Raw genomic sequence first — 24,754 nt, forward strand, 5'->3', positions numbered from 1 at the left:
ACGGCTTACTGAGTCTGCGACATGGCAGGCTGGGGTCAGGACAGACTCCAGCAGCGACGGGCAGGGCGGAGTGCACCTTTAAGGAGCTCTGACACTTGGAAGACGTAAGCAGCACAGGATGGGCTGGTTGCCCCCTTGCACAGCCAGCAGGTTGGCAGTTGGACAGTTGCCTTCTCCTGATGGTCATATGAGTCTAGGGCAGCTAGGGGCAGCAGATTTATAGGGAGTGAGGCAGTCCCAGACACCAGCAGTTACTGTGGGGGCTTGCTAAAACCAGGCCTGGATTCCCAGAATCAGGGAATTTACTGAGATGCGAAGCCACTGGAGACTTTGAGATGTAACGTCATGAGACGGGTTTTGAGAGGATATTCTTGCTATCGTGTGGAGATCTGAATGGGGAGGCAAAAGGGAAGCAGCAGCCCTCTTATTGCTAGTGCCTCCCCCACCTATGTGTATTATCACATTAGTAGTTAGTATTTACTTAAGTTATATGTGCCACACTTAACATATCATTTAATCCTCAAAACAAAACTACAAAGTAGCTATTCCAAATGGGAAGGAAAAAAAAAAGACTCGGGCAAGCTCAAGCAGCTTGTTCACAATAGAGCTACCAAGTGGTGGAATCATAAAATCTGCCAGATGCTATAGAGTAGGTTTCTTCCACAACACACAGAACACCCTCGCAGGTCAGTATGTTCTGTATCAAACCGTTTCCTGCCACTCAGTCTTTGTTCATAGTATCCTCTGCCTAGAATAATCTCGTTGATGGCATACTTCATTTTTCTAGTTCAACTCAAATGTTTCCCAGAGTGAAATCGTCCCTGATTTTTTCCAGGCCACTTGGCTCCATTCTCTGTGCCTTTCAGCAGCTGCTCCATCTTCATTTCTCTGAAAAAACATACCTGGTTGCAGGGTAACTATCCATTCATGCATTTCCACCATTGAGTGCATGACAGTCATGTTTTCTTAGTCCTCCTCCCCTCCCCCACCCCGCACTCCCCTCTCCTCCAGCCACCTCCACGCACACCTAGCACAGTGCCAGGGGCCAACTCATTGCTGGCCAAAAAGAGTAATAAATTACTAAAGCAAACGTAGAAACTCAGTATATGCTATGCATCTTGGACATCTGGTGCCACATTTAAAAAAAACAACTCACAAAAAAGAAGATAAATGAGGTGATGGACATATTAATGGGAAAATATTTTCACAATGTGCATGTATATCAAATCATCACAATGTATACTTTAAATATCTTATAAGTTTGTATATTATATCCCAACAAAGCTGAGAAAATAGCTACAGGTAGCAATGTAAAAAAATAAAGTGGGTTGGTGTTAACTAGACTTATTTGACTGTTTCGCAACACATAAAAATATGAAATCATCATGTTGTACACCTGCATCTTCATTATATCTCAATTTTAAAACCAGAAAAGTGTATACTCCAGTTATGCTGTTAAGTAGGACTCTGGATTGTTGTAAAATATTGACATTTATGCAACAAAACACTGAAAGATACAGTGAGTCCAAAAAAGAAAAACAATGAAGAAACATAAAACTTTGTCCAAATAATTTAGAAGCTAGAAACATGTAACTTGAAGGATGGAAAGCACCTCCCTTTTGCTGGTTTTAATATTAGGAAGACTGAAATGTGCATGTAAGATTGTCTTTTTTTTTTTTTTTAATCGATTGATTTTAGAGAGCAAGAGGAAGGGCGGGGAGAAAGAAACACCAACTTGTCGTCCCATTTCCTTATGCACTCATTGGTTGATTCTTGTATGTGCCCTGATTGGGGATCGAAACCACAGCCTTGGCGTATCAGGACAACACTCTAACCAGCTGAGCTACTGGCCTCTTCAAAGGCAAAATTAAGAGCACTATGTGGAAGACTAGAAAAACAAACTTGGCTTAATCGAAGCAATAATTAACCATACAAGCAAAGCATTCCAATTACAGGGAACGTTCCTATAAAAGCAAATGGCCACCTTGATGAAAAGTACTGGAAACAATTGCACTCTATTTCTGATATTTTGATTATCAGTCATATAATTCCAGAACACTTATAATAATAGTCCCAGGTTCCTCGTTCAGAACTATTTTTTGCAAAGTTATCCAATTCCTTAGATTGTGAAACCAGTGCCTGAAGGTTTCTCACTTTGGCTGTTTTTAAGATTTAGATTTTTTTAGAGTGGACAAGAAGGGGAATATCAACATATGAAAGAAACATGCATTGCTTGCCTCTCACACACCCTCAGCCAGGGACCTGGCCCACAACTCAGGCGTGTGTCCTGACCGGGACTCGAACCAGTGAACTTCAGGTTTGCAGGAGGACACCCAACTTACTGAGCCGCACCAGTCAGGGCTGTGCCTGTTTTCTAAATGACCTGACATTTTGCTATCTTACCTTTATGTCCACTTCGTGGTTGGACAGGCTATGTAATATGCTGCAAAACAGACAGGGTAGAGGTAGACAGGTATGGCATTTTGTATTTCCCTTCTGATGTCCTCTCCCACCAAAACCTTTCTAGAACCTGATCGGTTTCTCTGCCAGTTGTCCTTTCCGTCTCTCAGCACCATCAGTAACAAGGCGGGCCTGAAGACATCCAGCACAGGATCAAGTCAGAATCCCAGAATGTATGATTCTCCTTGGCGACTGCCCAGACCTGGCCCAGACCGGCGACCCCTTTCCTTCCACCCTTCCAAGACTAATACCTCTTGGTGCAGGTGTCCTGCCAGCACTGGGACTGCCAGCCTCCTCTGCACACCCAGACGCAGTCACCAGCTCCGGCTTCTCTGAACCTTGGACGTGGCTTTCTGCCTGCTGACTGAAGACAAACCCGGGCCTGGCAGAGCAGTACACTTCCCTGCCACCCAGTCCAACCAGGCCCGAACCCACACCTTGGGACCTCTTGCAAGTGTGTCCTCCTTTCCGTGCTCTCCCTCAGCTCTGGGTATCACACCACGTTCTCCTGTATCTCTTCCATCTTTTCCATCAGTCTGAAACTTTTTAATACATTTCTTTGCTGAAAATTACTGTGTGGTTTCGGTGTCAGACTGAGCCCAGAGCGATGGTTTCCCATCAAACCAGGCTCAAAGAAGCAACACAATGAAAACCATCCACTGAGAGTTTTCCTAGACTTAGTTCCAGGTCTGCAAAACAGTTTATACCTGATGGAATGCAAAACATACACAAATTCAAAACCTTAAAGTTCTGAGGGCTCAAAGGGGTTAGAAAGCTTACAGCTAAGCCATCCAAAATACCGAAAGGTCGATCTTATTTGATAAACAGCAGCAGCGACATAAAAAAAAATAACTCTTCCAATCATAGGTATGGGGATCATTCAAGGGTTATCAGCTGGGAGGGGGAAGGGGGAGAAATGGGGAAATGGTGCAGGGACTAAGAAGCATAATCGGTTGGTACAAAATAGACAGGGGGAAGTTAAGAATAATATGGGAAAGGGTGAAGCCAAAGAACGTATATGCACGACCCATGGACATGAACTAAGAGGGGTGGGATTGCTGGGGGAAGCAGGTACTGGGCAGAGGGGAGCAAAGGGGAAAAACTGGGACTATTGTAACAACATAATTAATAAAATATACTTAAAAAATTTCCAAAATAAAACAAGAACTGTAATAGCTAAATAAGTGAGGGGGGAAGGAAAAAAAGCCAACCTACCAGTTTGGAAGGTGAGAATATTTGAAACAGGAAATACAAGACTTGGTCAGAGCTTTAAAGAAATAGCAGAGGAAGCTTTAGATAATCTAAATGAAAGAAAACTGAGTGTTTCAAGTATAGGAAATAATACGCACAAAGGTGAGAATATGACGTGAGAAGCTGAGCCCAGCACTTCGCTGCAGCAAACCTGCTGGAACAAACCATACGGTTACAGCGCTGGTCTGCAGTGTAAGAGGTGCAAGTGAGAGGAGGAAAGCTCAAGGTTGCCATGGGCGCACAAGCGTTACATTGTGGTAAAAGTTGTTGTGAGAAAAGGTGTCAACACAGACAAGTCCGGTCTCAGGTAAGGACAGTGAAGAATAAACTGGGAGCGTAAAAAGCTAAGACGTTTTTGGTTCAAAAAAAGAAAAAAGCTCTTAGCCACAGACTATAAAGAAGGAAAGAAAGGAAGCAGAGAAGCAGGAAAGGAGTAACTTCAAATATCACAGGGAAAATACCTAACAAGTAAAACGTTCCGGTGTGGGCCTAGGCTTGTCCCAATCACTGTGACAGGCCCTGCAGCCCAAACCACCTGGAAGCATGCATGAGGCGTCCGAGTGACAGATGCAACAGAACGACAGTCTCACATTTGAAGAGAATTCAGTTTTTCAGAAATTATAAATTTTATTGGCCTATTACTTCTTCTGTCTCCTTTCATACCACTTGCCTTTTGGCAAATAAACTTCTTCGCAATAGCACTTCCACCAAATAGCTTCTGAGACACAACGAAAAGTGTGACTGCAAGATGAAACAGAAACCCAAACCTAGGAGTGATTGCGTGTACATCCAAAACGCAGGTGGGAAAGGCATTTCCTCATGACTTCTCTTCAGGCGACGTTTGGGTATAAGGATATGTAACTTCAAGATATTATCATAAACATTGAATACAGAATACCAAAATATCCACATTTATAAGTTTCAACAAGAAATAACATAAAAAGACATATAACTCAAGCAAACCCAAGACAGAGTTCCTCAATTTGGTCAGAAATCTCCATGAAGCTGAAATGAATTATCACAGAAAAGGCTAAAAATAGAGTTGCTATTGATAATAAGGAAAATACAGCTGAGTTTTGTCTTCATATATGCATCACACTTTTATCCCTTGACCTCAAATAACTTTTGGAATTAGGTTAAATAGTTTTCCTACTCAATTGAAAAATTTAATATCTTATTTAATATTTTTCAGTATACCTAAAAGGGAGAAAAAGATTGCTATAATGTTATATTTGGATTGCAATTTAAAAATCTAATTGTCCTCATTATCTGCTTTAAACTGCTACCTTGACAGTCTTAATACTGTAGCCCTCCCCCTTGTTTTCCCAGGAAATCTCAAAATAAAAAATACTGAAATATTTAACATGTAATAAATGAATTCTTTAATTTCTTGAACACTTATCATTTAGATTTTTTCTTAGTTGACTCTCCCACGTAGTTTTTAAAAGATTGTAATTAATCATTTCAATAACTTTGTTCTTTTTAGGTAAAAAACTAAACTTCCATATTTAACAAGAGGAAAATAATTTTTTGCTAAATATAATCAAGTTTCTTAAAACATTAGCTGTAACTTAAAATTTTAGAACGGGCTTATCTTATTGAGTATTGGAGATACGTTCTTGCAAACGGAAGCACTAACCAAACCAGTGCTATTCAGTCATTACAGCATGAACCCTTCATTGATGCTTGCTAAACATACTATAGATTCTGTCTGATCATCATATACTAAGTTTATTACATGATAGCTTTATCTTCTCTGCCTTCCTCAGAATTGGTCTAATGGTGGATTTCACTAAGCCTAGAGCATAAGCACCCCAGATCCACCTGATGCTGCTTAAATTCTGCAACAGCTAAGCCACGTTTTTAATCATCAAAGTAATGCCTTGTTTGATCGGAAGCAAACTACTACTAGCTGTGAAGCAGAAGACCATGATCAGAAAGCAGAATGTCACCAGCAGGAACTCCCGAAATGGGCAGAAAGGGCAGCATGGTGACTCTGGCTAACTGGCCAAGAACAGACAGACAGGGTTCACTCTGCATTTTTGACATTTACGTAAATTCTAAAATAAAAGTTTTATATAGTGCATTAAATTTGAAGAAAATAAAAAGCAAATTATCTGACCTAATGTACTTAGAATTTCCTATTTGACAATAAAAAGACTTAACAAAAATGCTGCCATTTGGGTCAAGTGTTAAGAGTACTGCTTTATAATTTCCCGTATTTGTTTTAAGTTTAGTTATAAAATTTCATAAAGCAATTGGTCACTAATCTCACATTTTTTACTAATTTGAGGTAATCCTAAAACTAAAATCTAAAAAATAATATAATATCAAAATATTAAATTCTCACCCCCCCCAATAATGTTTTGTAAACTCTCAGGTATTATCAAGATTATCTTACAGAGAATCAAAATCAAAGCATTAATTAAAAATAAAGCTCTCTTGGATTTCACAACATAAAACAATATTCCTTTTAGCACTGAACCACCTCATTATGAATGTTATTTGTAAATACAACATTTCTTAAATATTTGATTTACAAAACTTAAAAGTAACATACTTCCATATGGATAAGATACACAATTTTGATATTCTTCTAAGCTCATTAGAAGCAGATACTAATTGTATCAAAAAGTCTATTCCACTTAAGAGAGTTTAACTAGAAACCAGGAAGAGTTTCTTAATAATCCGGAAACAAATGATAAAATGATGAGGATGCTGAAGAAGGTTAAGTCCATGTGAGCTTCAAGAACGGAAATCATCCATCTTTGAATATCAGACATTTGCTGGCCTGAAGACCAAAGTCAGGCTATAGCACATAGCGTGGGTCCTTCCAGTTCACATTCTGGTATTTTGGCACAAAGTGAGGATAGGTCACAAAACCTATAGACAGACATATTCAACTTCGTTTGTTTTTTAAATACTGTATGTCATAATTGAACCAATCTGAAGAGTCTATAATTACTTTGCCAGTTTAAGCAATAAGAAAAAAGAACATTTTTGTTTTGTGGCGACTATTTATTTGTTAGACTTTTATTTTCCTCTTCACGTTTTCGGTGAATGTTTCCCATCGGTATCATCAACCAGGTCTCTCAGGCGAGATAAATGGTGCAAAGCCCTTCATCAGAAAGTATAAAACACATTATAAACCAATATTAAAGACTGAACAGGAATGCAGACAGCAAGAAATGGGGACTGGATTGTTTATTAACTTCAAAATTAGTATGAGGAATGAATTTATAGGATAACAAATATCAAACTTTGATAAAGTTTCCTTATAAAACTTTGATATCTGAATAATTAAGGGTTAAAACAATTCATCTAAAATTATATAACAACACTTACTTTTTAAAAATTTTATTTTTGATGTTCAAGGTATTTTTTTCTTCCAGTTTGCCGATTAAGTTTAGTATGAAACAACAAAGGGTATCATTTGTCATCACACTTAAAACATTTTTCTTCATGTAATTTTCACAACAGGTCTGTGAAATAATAACTTTTCTTTTGGTATACTGTGTATATGATTTCAGAAACAATTCATTTATTTTTAATGTACACTCAAGATAACTAAAATTAAAAAAAAAAAACACTAAAGGATCAGTTACAGTTCTGAGAAAAACTCATTTTTATTCAGTATGGAGGAAACAAGTGACAATTATGTTCAATAAACTTGGAAGACAGAGGCCCTTAACTTTCCAATCTTCCTCTAAAAGTGCTGTTCCAGTTTTTCCACCCCTATCCTTCAGACCCAAGGGCCACTCAGAAAATGTCAACCATACTAATCAATCATATTTCAGATCTCTGATAAATAAGAGACCAAGAAAAACAGAAGTAACATAGGTGTGCAGTAATCCCTAGTGGTTAACTACTAACGTGAGCTAAAGGTGGTAATTATAACACCCTATTTTACAGTCTCTACACAGGTTCAATAAATGTATATTAAATAAAATACATATACTTTACTCAAGATAAAGAGGTAGAGGAAACTAGCAGTGTTAATTACTATATTTATGTATTTCCCATTTCTCTTTCTTGGACATGTACTCAAATATAACTAATTAAAGAGAAGAATCTGGATTCTGCTACCCTTTCAGCAACTTCAGTTAATTTTCAAGATTCTCATCTTCTTTAATTAAATGACAATAACACACCCAAAGTTACTAAGCAATTAGGTGAAGTTAACTAGACCCTATCATTTCTATATCTTATAGTAATACCTCTCTAAAGAATTATTTTCTTCATAGAGACGTACAGTTATGAGAAAAAAGATAATTTGTAAATATACTTGAGACTTATCTTCCTTTCTCTTTTCAGGCTTGTTATGTAACTACCTGTGATTCAAGTGAAAGAAAGATGCAAATGACTAGTCTTGTCTTTCTTACTGTTTACAACCCCAATGGCCACAGATCCCTTGGGTTTAAAGGGTCTATGAAACAGGATTGGGAAAAAAATCCTCATCTTTATTTTCACTAAATACTATCTGTAAATTAGAATCTTTCCATTATGCACGTAAGCAACAGACCAAAACCTATCACCTCATATGCCACAGAAATCAGAGATATTTTCATATTACATTATAGTCATTGCAGGAACCACAGAATTTTTGCAACTTATCACTAGTTCAACATTATAATAGTTCTATGATAGTTACAAAACTACAGTAGGTATCAAAGCCACTGCCAGAACACGTTATCCAAGTCTTTGTTTACAGTTCAGAAGTTTATATGACATAATTGGCCCAACTATTAGACAGCTTTAAGCCTAGTTGTTGATCCACTGAATAGTAAGGTCTCACTGGTAATCCAGAAATTAATGCTTTCCAAAATTCCCTTTCTCTAATTGTTCGCTGATCAACACGTGAAAGGTAGGTAAAAAGCACACCACGATCTAATGCTTTTATTCAAGCTATGCAAAACGTCTTCAAATTATGTTTTTACAAAATGAATTTTAACTCGCCTATATTTTTAAATGTAGTTTTATTTTAAATCCATTAATTAATAATCACATATCACTAAATGGATAATTAATATTTCCATAACTATAATTCAATCTCATTAGTTTCCTTTCTAATCCTATGTAGTTTATTTTATGCCTTTAAAATAATGTCAGGGAGAAAGGAAGAGAGGGGAGTAGAGAGGAGGGGTGTGTTGTGATGGGAAGGAATAATAAAAGCTAAGTAGAAATGGAATCTTCAGTTTCCCTAGCTCAGTTATACAATCAGCTGGCAGCTTCTTTCATTTAACTTGTATCTGCCCTGCTGAGAACAAACAATCTACTTAGAGAAGAGGCTATCAAGTGTGCTATTCCAAGGTATGTGTAGGGAGAAGTGGGGGATAAAATTGTAGAATATTACTCTTGATTTTTTCTAAAAAAGTGAAAATACACACTCATAGGGAAAACATCAATTTAAGGGTTATGCTACAACACTGAGTAGAGCTGAGTGAAATGATGTTACGGAAGTAAAAAATTTTAATCTTAACATTTCCTAAACTCAGTACACCACCTTCTGAGGACACTTCATATTCACAATCAAAGCCATAAATAAATACTTTTCCCTTCTGCCCATAAAAAGACTTGTGTTCTTCTCCACTTTTAAATTTAAAGTAATGTAACTAAGAAAATAGGTGCATTAACAACAGCAGGGCATTTCAACCTTTTTATCCAGGACATTGTATCTACTTTAGGTTTCTGTGGATATAGGTCAAATAATAATACAGTTATTATTACATATTTATTCTAGTGAGAACATACGAAAATGCATGCCATGAACAAGTTGTTCCTCCAGGATATCCACACCAATACTAATCTCAAATTGTTACTATTATTCAGAAATGAAAGAGTATCAATTTAAGCCATTCACATTCCTTATATTTTAGGTGTCTAAGGTTATCTCATTAGGTTCTAAGAACATTTTAAATAGGAAATAGCACAGGATTAAGAGAAAACTTCAGTATGAAACACTATGTCCCGAGAAGCTTAACTATACCTACTATATCCTTAGAACTACTTAATTCCATTCTGTAACCTGATTTCAATCCAAGAGATGGCTAAAATGGATCTGTATCCATAACATATTCATAAATTAGTAGAGAATACTTACTTTTGAAGTGACCTGGTAACAGGAAACATATTTTCCTTCCATTGTAATTTAGAGAAATCATCTTCTGAAACCTATTATTAAAAACATCAAATGTGACAAAATAATGAGAATATTATGTAATTATAACCTTCAATGTTATTTAATGTGATTAAAAAGAACAGTAAAAAATATTGTCATTTACAAAGAAATAATTCTAGCAAATAATTTTCAATAAAGCATTAAATATTTTTATTTTCTCTTTATTCTAAAAATACAACTGCTACTTAAGAGTCATCTTTCAATTGTCCTAAAGTATGTTTCTAAATGTGTGCCCAATAAAAATCAAATCTCGGCTTGAAATTATGACTTCTATGAACTGGGCTCTGTCTAAATAATGTTTAAAAGGGGAGGGGAAGGACAGATTAAAAATCTCACTAGAGGACATTTTTTAATTGCTTTTAGAGACAGGGAGGGAGGAGAAAAATTGATGGGAGAAACATTGATCAGCTGCCTCCCATATGCATCCAGTCCCGCGATCACCTGTTCCCAGAGAGGGGATCATAAGCACCCAGAGTGTGGATTGTACACCCTTGGACCAGGGACCAAACCCACAACCTAGGTATGTGCCCTCACCAGGATTGAACCCACAACCATTCAGTTACGGAACAGTGCTCTGACCGAGCTACATAGGCCAGGGCATTCTTTAAGTTTTTAATCTTTTATTATTAGGGTATTTTATTAGTAAGGTATTTATTAAGTCCTTAATGTGGTGTCAAGCACTATAATGAATACTATATATAATCTGTCTTAATTTCTCAACAACTTTATTTTACAAAAGAAAAAACTAAAACTAAAGAGGTACAAATACTGCAGTTGCTAGTAAGTGGCAGAATTAGAATTTACACTCAGACTTGGGATTATGTAAACATTTTCCCAAGTTATAAATAACAATATATTCACAAACTCTATACTACTATGAAGAAAATTCAACTCCTACAGAATACTAGCCTAAAGCAGAAACAGATTTCCGAATTCCTAGGAAATACATAAACATTCAACGGTTTTAACATAAAACTTTAGCCCAGGCCGGTGTGGCTCACTTGGTGAGAGCGTCATCCTGTAAACCGAAAGGTCACGAGTTTGATTCCCAGTCAGGGGACATCCCTGAATTGTGAGTTCAGTCAAGGTCAGGGCATGTACAAGAGGCAACTGATCAATGTTTCTCTCTCACATTGATGTTTCTCTTCCTCCCTTGCTTCCCCTCTCTCAAAAATCGAAAAGCATGTGTTTTTGGTAAGGCTAGAAAAATAAAACTTTACATAACTTAACTCAGAAGTCAATAAATACATGGCACCAACATTAAATTTCAGGTAACAAAGGTATGTGGAGAAGTCCAATGTTGAAAGGGTTTTCTAGACCTCCCCAATTTATAAATATATGTCAGATATACAGAATAATTTTTAGAGCATTAAAAAACAACTCTTACAATCCTTTCATACTATAGTTGTGACACCATCATATATAAATAAGGTATTGTATTTATAACCATAAACTAAATAAAACAATCCATTCAGGAATACAGTAGTCCCTCTCTATATCACGGTTCACTTATCATGACCTCACTGTATCGCGGGATTTTTAAAAATATTATATTTAATTATCGTAGATTTTTCGCTATATCGCAGGATTTTGCGGTACTGTATACGTATGTTGTTAAAGTTACGTAGGTTTAAGAGTGTAGAATAAATGTAAGGTTCCTACTTCGCGGGGGCCTGGGGGGTGTCTAGAACGTAATACCCATGACAAGTGAGAGAATACTGTTTTCAACTGCAGAAATTTAACAATATTCAATTCGAGTAAGTCACTTTCATATATATATATAATTTTTATTGGTTATGTTATTACAGTTGTCCCACTTTTTCCCCCTTCCCCCACTCCACAAAGCCTGCCCCACTTCCATAATCATTCCCCTAACCATTGTCCATGTCCATGAGTCCTTCATGTATGTTTTCTGACTAATCCCTTCACCTTCTTTCAATCAGTCCCCGCCTCCCCAGTCCCCTCTTACAGCTGTCAGTCTAGTCCGGGATTCCACGCCTCTGGTTTTATTTTGCTCATTAGTTAGTCACTTTCTGAAAAAAAGAATAATGCAACTCTACAACATATGTTATGTGGCGTGCTTATTAACATAAAACTAGAGGTCAAACTAAAAAAAGATCTAGAAAGATATCTTATCTCTTTATGGATCCCAATTCATAAATCAAGTTTGTGCTTACTTGCTTAACTTCTCCTTTCCACTCTGTAGTTTTATTGTGGTTAAAACTTTCTTGTACAGCCTGAAGGTTAAATAACATTTGTTTCAGGGCTTCAACAGGACCATGATGTTTCCCTCCAGAAAGGGTACAGCTCTAGAAGTTAAAACAGATAAACAATTAACTATCCAAATTCAGGGGCAAAAAGTTGTATTTTGTATTATTCTTCCCCAATACAAAATTAATGCAGAAACCCAAACAATACACATCAATAAAGTTTTGAAATTTGTACGTAACTTATCACCTCTCCTTACCCAGTTCCCAGATGAAGTTACTTAGTGACAATCATCATTAATAGTTTGGCATATCCTTTCTAGTCTTTGCTCTTTTAAAATGAATACGACTTGTTTACATTTGCAATGCATTCATTTACTACATTTAAAATCATAGATTTTTAGAACTAAAAGTTCCCCAGAGAGCAGGTAAGCCAACCTGCTCTTTTCAGGTATGTAAATAGAGCTGGTTATCAGCTGATCAAGGACTAGAATTTTAAATACAGTATTCTCCACACACAGAATACTGGTTTTCACCTCTTTATGGGCCACATATTCCTTGCTACCCAAAAAACACTCATAAATCAATTAACATTGGTCTTACCTGCATCTGAAGAAGGCAATAGCACTTAGCCACATAAGGGGTCAGGATTCTTTTAAGAGAATCTGTAAGGGATATTTTTGAACTTCTTTTTAAAACTCTTTACATTATTCACATGAGTTGCTGTGTCCTGAAAACTACCCACAAAGTGCCAAACTGGCTTCTTAAGATGCCTGTAATTTTACATCATTTCAACATAGATAGTATATGTACAATAACTTCATGTCTAAAGGAAATTGTTGACTAGCTTAAGAATATTAGAAGTCGGCTCTCACCAATGAAGAGATTCAAAGTTAAGCATAATAGCTAAAAATATTTTAAAGACCTCTCCACAGTTATGCGAACAGGATTTAAGAAACCACTATGTTGTACATCTGAAACTATTAATACAGAATAATACTGAATGTGAACTGTAACTGAAAAAATTAAAAAATAAAACATGATGTGAGAAGGTAAAATGATGAAGCTGCGTGTAAAATGGTATAGCAATTCCTCAAAAAAATCAGCATAGAATTACATACGATCTGCACTTCCACTTCTGGTTATATACTCAAAGAAGTGAAAGCAGAGATTTAAACAGATACTTGTACATCCATGTCGTAGGAGTGTTATTCACTTAAGAAAAAGCTGAAACCACATAACATGAAAGGGGGCAGGGGAAAAATATTAACCAAAGTGACTTTGGAAACCAGTATTTGACTGGATATTGTAAGGCTAAAGACGGGGGGAAAAAACAGACCTATACACAAATAATGTTATCTAATTAGTAAATTTGTTTCCTACAGAGTTATGGGTTAGCAATTCTGAAACTATCTGCATACTAAGACTGAACAAATAAGTAAAGCTATTATAGGTCATTAAGAGTCAGGATTCTCACCAGCGGAGAAAGAAGTTACAAATAAGGAACAAGAAAGACTAAAACAAACACTGTGGTATTGGACTACAATCAAAGGTATAAGTAGAAACTCACAACTTTATACATACATATAAATATAGAATGATAGAAGTGTATGTGTGGGTTAGTAAACATACATATTTTCTAGGCCTGTTGAGAAAGTTTAGAATGAATAACAACCCAGTAGCAATAAGCACACCTAATACCTAGGTCTTATCATTTCTAAACACCATTTTCTAATCAAAAGAACCATGGGTCCTCAAAGAAGTGCTCAAAAAAGGAATAGGGACATGTCAAAAAGACACAAAAGCCAACCTGAAGGAACTCCTTATGGCCTAAACTAGAACAATGTGAGCAACAAAATAAATAATATTGCACTGTAAACCTAGAATAAAATAAGTATCTATGAGCCCCTGCTGATATAATTTAATAAACAAATAAATGGAGGAGAAGGAACAGTTCTTCATTATACAAGAATTTCAATTAATAATGTAGAAGAAAAGACAAGTCCATCAACGGATACTAAAATTAGTGGATCAAAGTTTGTGACTATTTGCATAGTCTCAAAGTATCTCCTCTAAGATACTCAGTCATTACAAAGGCAAATTGTAATTTTACTAAAGAGGAAGCCAGTAGACACCAAATTTTCAAAACATACTTCTATAATTACATATATATATAATATTATTGTATTAACACATTGCTATAAACTGAATGTTTGTTCCCCTAGAATTTGTATGTTAAAGCCTAACCCCAATGCGATAGCATTTGGAGAAGTGTGTGTGGAGCCCTCAGGAATGGAATTTGTGTCCTTATAAGAGACACAAGGGAAGCTTCCTCTCTGCTTTCTGCCATGTAAATACACGGAGAAGATGGCCACCTGCAAACTAAGAAACAGAACCTCACCAGACACCCTGACCTTAGACCAGAACTGTGAGAAATAACTGTTGGCTACTGAAGCCACCCGGGCTATGGCTTATTTCAGCGGCGCAAACCAGGACGCAGATATCTGTATCAACGGAGTCGACCGTATCATTAACTCTGATACGATGCACTTAGAAGGGCACAAAGCACAACTGTTTGCATTCTTGCCGAAAATGCATGAGCACATTCTAATCATGAGAAAACGGGAGACTAACCCTAAATGAGGAACGACCTACAAAACTGCCAACTGACCCATACTCTTCAAGTGCCAAGGTCATGACAGACAAGGAAAAATCGAGGAACTGTAACAGACTGGAGCAGATTAAGGAGACACGGCAACTAAATGCAACACTGAATCCTGGTCTGGGTCCTGAAACAAGACTTTGGTAGAAAAAGTGGTGAAACTGCAGTAAGGTCTGCAGTGAGGTAACAGCACTGTGCCCATGTTAATTCCCCGTTTGTGATCACTGTACTACGGTGCAATACAAACATGAGGGACGCTGGGAGAAGGATGACAGGAACTATCTATATTATTTTTGCAACTTTCTGCACGCATAAAATTATTAAAAACAAACAAACAAAACCACCTTGGTAGTGAGGTTATTCGCGTATGGTCAGGAGGAAAGGAATTAGTTGGATAGTATTTAACACTCATCCATCTCAAACTTACAAATACTTCTGCAAATGAGTTCCTCTACCAGTGCTCCTTACCTAAGTAAACGGCACAGTCCAATCCTTTACTTGCTTGGCTCAAACTCCTTGGATTCATTCTTTAGATTCTCTCTATTTCCATCCTACCAGGTCTACCTTCAAAATACACCCCAAGTCTAACCATTTCCAACCACCTCCCATGTACCCAGTCTATCCAAGCCTCTACAATCCCTATCCTTAATAGCTGCAAAAGCCTCCTACCTCTTCTGCTCCTTCTCCAGCTCCTCTTAAGCCTATGCTCATACAGCCCCCACTTTATATTTTTAAATGTAAATCTATTTCGTTCCTCCACCCAAAACTCTCCAGTGACTTCTCCTCAGGTAAAATGTAAAATCTTCATTCCATAGCTCAAGAGTCCATACAAGGTCTGGCTCCTCATTACTTCTTCGTCTTACCTCTTAGCGATCCTTCCCTTGTTCCTGCTGATTGAGCGACACTGACTGGACTCTGATTGCCATTCCTAGAATGTGCCAAACCCATTTTTGCCTTGGGGTCTCAGCACTTATAACCTCTACACGCAAAAAGTCATTTCCCCATGGGCATTTGGGTTATTCACTATTAGGCTTTTGTTCATTAGAGGTCATCCCTGACTACCCTACTTAAAACTGTAGTCTCATTTCTCTTTCCCAATTAATTTTTCTTCATAACAGTTACAGTACTCATATATTACATATTAAATTTTTGTTTCGTTTGTCTCTTCAACTAGAATTAAAAATATAAGAGGCAAGGATTTCCTCTCTTATTCATTACTAGGAATATGTTCCCCAAAAAGTGCTTGGTACTCAAATATTTGTCAAATAAATACTTGATAATTAAGCTTCACTTACCCAGCTCTCTATTTTATAGAGAGCACTAAGGTCAGACATATTCTGACAACCTCTACTTTCTGTAGTAAATATCACTGGAGGAAAAAAGACATTTTATTAAAATTTTTAGCTAATTTTTATTTTGAGTGTTCAACTTCTCAAATCTTCTAGATGTTAAGAAACCAAAAATATTATTTTAATATTTAACACCATGTCTTACATTTCTAAATCAAATTGTACATTATTACTTATGTGCGCATATGCACATTTATACTTTATTTTGGGGTTACCTGCAAGATGAACATATGCTGATTTACTAAATTAGATAATAATTTTCCTATTTTAAAAATTATAGAGATTTAGCCCTGGCTGGTGTGGCTCAGTGGATTAAGTGCTGACCTGCAAACCAAAGGGTTGCCAGTTCAATTCTCAGTCAGGGCACATGCCTGGGTTGTGGGCCAGGTCCCCAGTTGGGGGCATACAAAAAGCAACCACACATTGATGTTTCTCTTCCTCCCTTTCTCTCTCCTTTCCCCCCTCTCTAAAAATAAATACAATTCTTTTTTTAATTATAGAGATTTGCAATGTTACCTTAGAAACACAAACCTCAATCATCAGCTACCCTATGGGAAAATATAATGGTCTGTTTTATATGTTTTCCAGAAAACAAAATTGTGATGACAATTTAGGCTCTCTGGAAGAGTTCAATCTCATGTCCCTTTACTTTAGAATATTTAAATTATCAATAATTCTAGGAGTGATGGTTTCATGGATATGTGTCCGGGAAGAGGAGATATGGGTCATTTTTGTTTTACAACATCTAAATAACTTAGAAATTAATATCTACATATTAGTAAGCTTTTAATAGTTAAAAAGATTTATCTTCACCCACCTGATTATCATTATTTAAAAAGTCTTCGAGGAACCCTTTATCACACTTTGTCCTGGAAGCCTGTCGAGGACTATCATCAGAGTTAACAGGAACAGGAGATTTGCTAAATAGAATTTAAAATACAAGATAGCAATTAAGTTCCCAATTTATAAAAATTAGTATATAATTGAATGGTTATCATTTACATATTTGCCCTGGCTGGTTTAGCTCAGTGGATTGAGCGTCGGCCTGCGAGCTAAGTGTCGCTGGTTCGATCTTCCAGTCAGGGCACATCAGAGAAGGAAAACTCTGACTCCAAAAAACCTCCGCTGCCTTGCGGCAGACCTCTTCAGGGGAAAGGCTAAGGGAGTAAACCCCGACAGAAAATCCGGAGCCGGAGTCCCTAAGGCGGTTCGACGTTGTAGTCAACACCGGCAACTCCTGCGGCGCACCTGAAGCCAAGCTGTATTGACTCCGTCTTTCCCTTGGACCCTTCAGCTGCGAAGAGAGGGGGCGTCTGCTGCATGGGCAACAGCAGACCCTCCATATCACCCTGCCCAGGCTCTGTAGCTTCAGCTTCACTGGAGAGGACACTCCAGCGTCATCGCAAGATGTCGATTCAACACGGGAGGAAACAGATACCGTGTCACTCCCGAGTCGGACTGCACAGCCATTCTCGGCGGTGCAGATAGACTCTTAAGAAGCTACACCATCGTCTCTCGAGACAGACGGCTGCCGACTATATCATTTACATATAAATGGTCACCAAGAAATAACCATTATAGATATGATTCATATTGATTTTGGTTGGTAATTCTCTCATCTATTTCCTTAACTGATACCAGAATCTAACCTTCCCTATCTCCTTGCTTCTCCTTTAAAGCTAAAAGAAAAAACTACAAAAAAAAACCAAAAAACTGAAGATGTTAGTTTTCAACTAAACAAATAAGCCTTCCATTATAGGCTATGCTCTAAAAGCTCACTTATTTGAAATAAGCAATAAGTTTTTCCAGTAAAACATTGTTAGTTACCCAATGATAGATAATACACAAAACTACCCAAAATTTACAGGATTTTCTATGGGGATGGCAGTTACATGCTCTAACACATCAAAGCAATAGGACGGACGTCCCCCTCCAGAAATGGCATGAACACGGAAAACATAATAGAAGAGGAAGAGGCTCAATTTTGAAGTTATAATTCCTGAGTTCAAATTCCAATCCCACTCAATATATGACCTTACATAATTTATCTGAACTTCGATCTCTACATTTATAGTCCTATTTATCTCACAGAAATACTGCGTAGATTAACTCTATGTAACCAGCACATTAATCTAAGAGATAGAAGAAAAAAGGGCATCCCCAGCCAAAAGCAAACTCTATTAGTCACAGAGAATAAGCTCATTCTTTCTTTTATTTAAATAGCAGTATGAGATATGCTTCTAACTCAAGTACTCAGGTATCTAAGTCTTTTTATAACATGTAAATGTCACAACTCTAGTTTTTCTTAATAAGCAGCATTCTATTATTGATTCATTTGATTTGTAATTCTCTCTGAGCTTTTTATTGCACTCAAGTAGTCTTTCTCCCATTCTTTATCAAAAGAATTTGTACATCCATCCACCATTATCAAAAGCATTTACCTGATTACTGAAGATGGGTGCTAGGTTGCTAGGTACATAAGGATGAATTATACTATTCTTCCACTTTTGTATTTGTTTGAAATTTTCCATTGTAAAAACTTAAACAAAAAAAGCAATTATCTGGTTGTAGGTGTAGTCAATTTTTTACATATTACTTTGAGTACATAGTCAATTTTGTTTTTATGATAGACTAGTAACAATTTGTCAATGTCAATTGAGGTCAGGTCTATCCTTTCTTCTCACAATCCATCAGTAATGTTATATACAAACATACCCATCACTATAAGGATTCAATCTTCTCAACATCAACTACTGTATGCAAAATACTGGGCTAAACCACTGATGATGATAATTATACTAGTCAGAAGTTATATTATCTAATTACAAAATACATTAATAATTTTTACTCTTAAATATCTGGGGTATTATCTGCTCACCTATTTTGGTTCCAAATGAAAGCAAAGTATTGCAGCTATAGTACTTTTTAAATTCAGAAGAAAATAACTGATAATAAGAAGTTAAGAAATAAAAAAGATAAACTTAAAAATTAAATGGTACAATTATTAACCCATTTTAAAAAAGATATTATTGAACCAACAATTGAGAAACAAAACTAAGTAAAAAATATTTTGAATAATAACTACCACAATTATAATTTAGAGGTAATCATGATATCCTAACTTAAGTATCTTTATTTATTTTTTAATCAATTGGATCCTCACAAAAACACCAAAGTAAAATAACTTGTACAAGATCTTGTACAAAGTCAAGTTGTACAAAATAAACATAATTTGTACAATGTCTCTGTGAGGAAGTGACAGAACTGGAATTCCAAACCAGTATCATAATCAATATCCACATTAAAAAAAAAAAAAAAAAAAAGACATTCAACTGAAAAGTAATTTTTTAAAAACCCAGGAACCAATAAACTCCATCTATGACAAAGTAAAAGCTTAGATAACAAATATAATAAATATCAGAACCTAAGGCAGGATATAGGCTTACCAAGAATGCATTTCTGTTAAGTCTAGATACAATATCATCACTAGAAAAAGCTTTCCTACCTAACCTCCCAATCCTTATTTCAAGCTCACATTCACGGTTACCTAGTTGAACACTTTTTATTCTGAAAAACTATGTCACTGAAAGGTTAAACACACTAATGAAAACAATCTCAGGAATTATAAAAATTTATACAATAGACAATATAAAAAATGGACTATCATTTAAGGGAGATAACGACTGAAAGAGAAAGTAAAATGTAAATGAAAAGAAATGGATAACTAATATACAGAAATATATAAAGGGAGAAAAAGTAAAATTAAAAGTAAAATTAAAGTAACAAGAATTTCATAGCCCTCCCACTTCTGCAAAATAGTTGCTTTTGGTTATAATTTCCCATATTAAAAATATATCAATGTTTTATAGTGCAACAAAAGGAACATGTAACAAAGGCAAAAGTTATATAATGTATCCAAGTTATGAAACATTGCACCATCTTGTGGTAACAAATGAAAAATGCAATATAAAGCAAAGCATCTCTGAACACATTGCTAATTATCATTATTTTAAAATAAACAGATGTTCGTTCACATATTTTTCATTTGGAAAAACTAATGACCTTATATGACTTTTCCATTATAACATACTTACAAAGTAACAGGAATATTTTCCCATGATCTTTCTGCTTCAAGTTTATCTAATGAACAAGGACTGTCATCCTGGTTCATAGACTTCGGTAATTCTTCAGTACAATGTTCTAGATTTCTCTTGGCTTTCAGGATAAGCAATTCAATTTTGTCACCTATTTAAAAAACTACATTAATTCTTTTATAAAATGCAAAGCACAGCAAAAATCTCACAAAAGCATCAAGAATTCAGATAGCTTGGAATATATACATATCTATAACAGCAAATTATGTCAAAATGTGACATTTTAAACAAAAGAGAGAAAAGAGATTTTCTAGTTACTAATTGTTACATAAATGAAAACCGTAAAAACTTTTAAAAGATAATCATTTTCTTTGGTTCTTAAAAACAAACAAACAAACAAACAACAAAAAACAATTACCACTGAATGGCTTTTTGGATTCTTCTGGAAATGGATTTTCACATTGACATTGGCTATGTTCAGAATCACATTTATATTTATTAACTAATCCTTTATCACCACTCAAGAAACCTGAAATGTTTGAGGGTTCAAAAGAATATTCAAAGCCATCTGATTTATTCATAAGTCGAGAAGTTCTTTGTGCCTGATAACTATGCCTTGGGGAACATTGCTCTTCTTTAAATATTTCATAACTCCTTTGGTTATTTGTGTCAGGTAACAAGTCTTGATTGTGGAGCCAGACAGGGTATTTGAAGTCAGGTATACTAGTTATCCCTGAAACATTGAGGTCAGATTTCTGGCCAGTGAGCCATCTTGGGTAGTTCTTTTCAAGACTGTGTTCTGAACGGTCCTGGAAAGATGATTTCTTGGAAAAAGATAAAGATGGTTCAGAAATGCATTTATTAGTCTTATTGACATGCTTAAAAGTTTTTAACCTATGAGACTGCTTTCCATTTATATTTGTGTATGTTAAGTTATCCTTGTTCATGACAGTGGAGGGTTCTTGAAAATTTTTAGTCTTTTCAGTGTCTGATGAACTCACTCTTCCCGTGCCTTTCTTGGTTTTCTTGCTAATTCTGTGACCTTGCCCAACACAAGTAAAAGAAAATGATCCATCTGCTGGAAGTTTTAATAGATCATCAGTTGTTAGGCTAATGGAGTCTATGTCATTAATAGTCCGTCTTCCAGAAGATAAGGAACTTTTTTTGTGATCGGAATTTTCAAAAGCTAAAAAACAAAGCATAGTTCTGTTTATCTTCCCATATCACATATAAAAATACTTCAAAATATTCAAAAGTAAGTGAGAATTAAGAATTTAAGAACCATTTTTGCCACTTTCCTTTTACCTTCATTAAAGCTTTGACTAAAAGTATAAAAGATATAGGTTGATTAAATAGGACATGTTTTCCTTCACATATCAATTTGTTTTGACTAATTTCTACCCTTTTCTCCCCAACCTCCTGAATTTTCCTATGTTCTTTAATTTATTGTTTCTTCAACTTTTTTCATCTAGACATACCCAACACACTAATGTTTTCACATTAATACTGGTCACTCAATACTGGCTGCAACACAGGAAAATAATATGCGATTAGGTGGAAAAAAAAATTTGCCTTCTTGCCTACTAACTCTGTAATAGCATGAACACACAGTAAACAGCTGTTCCAATTCTTCTCTTTTAAGAGTTGAATGCAAACTTTTTCCATACTAGGGCTATTTCATAAGCGCTCAGTAATTCGGTTATCGACAGATGCATTTTCCAAACTTGTCTTCGTAAAAGCCTTACCAAGTAAAAACTCAACCTATTACGAATATTATTATCCCATAGAATACAGATCATGAAGACTAATACAACACTATGCCATCCATTGGAATTGATCAAGTATAAACTAAGAAAGGCTGAGATTCATTTAAAATCATCAGGTAGTAAATGAAAGCTATAACCACCAAGTCAATGCTCTTTCCATTATGCTATCAGGTTGGTGCAAAAGTAATGTCTAACTTTTTTAAAAGAAAGTTTTAGATAGTATTTATTAAATGTGTGCCTCTTCTTATAATTTTTTGATGTCACAGTACTAATGTATGCCTTATTTTTTCAGATTATCAAAGTATTGTTCATAATCGTCCACAATACTTGCACCCATGTTTGTCCCATCTAAAGACCACATTAGAAATGTTTTACTCTATGAGTTTCATAAAGGTGCCAATGCAAGTACAGCAGCAAAGTCTACTCAGAGCGCTTATGGGGACGATGCAGTGACTGAAAGAAGTTGCAGGAGGTGGTTTTCCCATTTCCAAAGCAGGGATTTCAGTTTGAAAAACGAGCCAAAAGAGGGTTGTCCAAAAAAACTTGATTCCAAAGTGTTGGAAGCTGTTGTCACAGAAAACCCCACCATTGCCTCTAGAGAACGTGCAGAACAATTTAACGTAGCCCATACAGCCGTGCTACACCAACTGAAAAGGATCAGAAAGGTTTTAGTGGTTGGAAAATGGGTCGCTCATGAACTGTCTCCAGAGAATCTGCAACAGGGTGTTGCTTGTTGTGAATCATTGCTTTCGAGACACCTTCAGGCACCATTTTTAGGTAGGGTCGTTAAAGGTGCTGAGAAGTGGATCCTTTACCCTAACATTAAACGCCACTGATCGTGGATCAGTCAAGGAGGAAAATGAGTTCAACAACCAAGAGGAGGACTTCATCCAAAGAAGATCACGTTGAGTATATTGTGGAATATGGAAGGAATTGTCCATTACGAACTGTTAGAGAACAACCAAACAACCACTGCTAATCTTTACTGTGAACAACTTCATCATTTGAAAGCAGCTTTAAATCAAAAGCGACCCTGGCTGGTGTGGCTCAATGGACTGAGCATCGGCCTGCAAACCAAGTGTCACTGGTTCAATTCCCAGTCAGGGCACATAACTAGGTTGCACGCCAGGTCCCCAGTTGGGGGCGCGACTGAGAGGCAACCACACAGTGATGTTTCTCTCCCTCTCTTTCTCCTTTCCCCTCTCTCTAAAAATAAATAAATGAACAAATAATTTTTTAAAAAAAACAAAAATGACCCTCCTTAGTCAACAGAAAGGGTGTCATCTTCCATCACAATAATGCTTGTCCTCACACAGCTCGATTCACCAAAAATTTCTTGAAAGAGCTTGGTTGGGAAATATTGCTTCATCCTCCATATTCTCCTGACCATTCATGCTCCTTCTGATTATCATGTTTCGGGGACTACAGAACCATTTTGACGGTCTTAGGTTGACATCAAGAGAAGAGGTTGAAAACAAGTTGGATTCATATTTTGCTTCAAAACCTAAAGAATTTTACAAGCGTGGCATTTATAAGCTAGTTGACAAATGGAATGAGGTTCTAGAAAGCAAAGGAGGTTAACAAATGAATAGTTTCATAATCATGAGTTTTTTCATTTTTAAAATAGACCTCAAAATCAGACATTATTTTTGCACCAATCTTATATAATAAAAGAGTTTAAAGATTTAGGATCAGCCACCTGCTGTAATTCATTAGCTTCCCCTCTAAGGTCACAAGGAGATCTTCGCTGAAAATTCTTGAAAACAAAACAATTACAGAATCTTTTAAGAAAAATATCCAGATCTCAACATTATAAATGTCATTTTTACACCAAAAGAACAAAAAAAGAAGCATCTAGTTTTCAAAGACTACAACACATCTCTCAAATGCTTTAAATCGGTAGACGAAGACAAAAAAGAAGAGGAGGAGGAGGAGGAGCAGCATACCGTTGTTTGGTTCATAAATATAGTTGGAGGATTCTGGCATATTAATAGGACATTTGTTAATGTTAATCTTTCCAGTGGTTATACCAGGATACATCCGGCTTAGATCAAAATCATCAATATAGGCCTGTAGAGCCTGAGATGCAGAACTGTACAGTTTATCCTTGTACTGAAAAGACCTATCATAGTTGGAAGAATTACGATCACTGAGGCTGCAGCTTGCTAACAGAGAAGATACTGAAGATTCCCGAGAACAAACTCTGTGTTTTGTATTGGATTTTGCCATGCCTTCTTCAAAATCGGTTATATCTGTTCACTTCTCTTAGAAATAACTGTAACACAAAAACAAAAGGTTAAAAGTAAAAGGAATAACAGCCATATGCAGAGAAATTACTAAATATGTAAAAATTGTATGATTTTCTTTTAAGAATAAAATGCATTATATACAATCCTTTATAGGTAATATACATTATAGATTTCCTATTATTTTAACTGTTGTGAATGCCTTCATCATTTATTTGAAAACATCTATTGAGTACCTACTATACGCCTGGAATTATGTATACTAAAATTATCTGAGAACATGCATGGAAAGTACCAAGAAAAGAGTACTCACTTTTTTTTTTCCTAAAGATTACTGAGGTACATACAGTCTTTTCTTATGTTGATATATTTTATGACATCACAATACCTAACATTCCCCTATACATAATATTTTCAATTCATAAGTCTACCGCCATGCACTACAGATAGTAGGTGCTCAATAGTTCTTTAAGTTTTTTTTTATTGATTTTAGAGAGAGAAAGAGGGAGAGAAAAGGAAGAGAGAAAGAGAAGGGGGGAGA

At 36.0% G+C, this 24,754-nt stretch overlaps 1 protein-coding gene across 1 annotated transcript; it reads right to left on the reverse strand.

Moving 5' to 3' along the window:
* Positions 1–4,313: 4,313 nt before the first annotated feature.
* On the reverse strand, positions 4,314–24,214 carry CUNH18orf54 (chromosome unknown C18orf54 homolog). The gene is made up of 7 exons (XM_090285085.1): positions 23,914–24,214; positions 20,620–21,387; positions 20,202–20,352; positions 16,925–17,027; positions 12,067–12,198; positions 9,812–9,882; positions 4,314–6,829 (listed from the first exon to the last, which is right to left on the reverse strand). Exons 1-7 carry the CDS (start codon positions 24,194–24,196, stop codon positions 6,757–6,759), a joined length of 1,581 nt encoding a protein of 526 aa, XP_090141211.1. The 5' UTR covers positions 24,197–24,214; the 3' UTR covers positions 4,314–6,756.
* Between the last annotated feature and the right edge of the window lie 540 nt (positions 24,215–24,754).

The sequence above is a fragment of the Furipterus horrens genome, unplaced genomic scaffold (assembly GCF_987537825.1).
Source record: "Furipterus horrens unplaced genomic scaffold, mFurHor1.1.pri manual_scaffold_8, whole genome shotgun sequence".
NCBI classification, from domain to species: domain Eukaryota; kingdom Metazoa; phylum Chordata; class Mammalia; order Chiroptera; family Furipteridae; genus Furipterus; species Furipterus horrens.

What these genes read in the sequence shown, in the direction of transcription:
- CUNH18orf54 (XM_090285085.1), bottom strand. Translation starts at nt 24,196, where the DNA reads ATGGCAAAATCCAATACAAAACACAGAGTTTGTTCTCGGGAATCTTCA. An exon ending in ATCCAAAAAGCCATTCAGTG is followed by an intron (nt 20,353 to 20,619) that starts GTAATTGTTTTT and finishes TTTTTTAAATAG; the next exon opens with GTGACAAAATTGAATTGCTT. An exon ending in TTTTAAATAATGATAATCAG is followed by an intron (nt 12,199 to 16,924) that starts GTGGGTGAAGAT and finishes TTTAACTTCTAG; the next exon opens with AGCTGTACCCTTTCTGGAGG.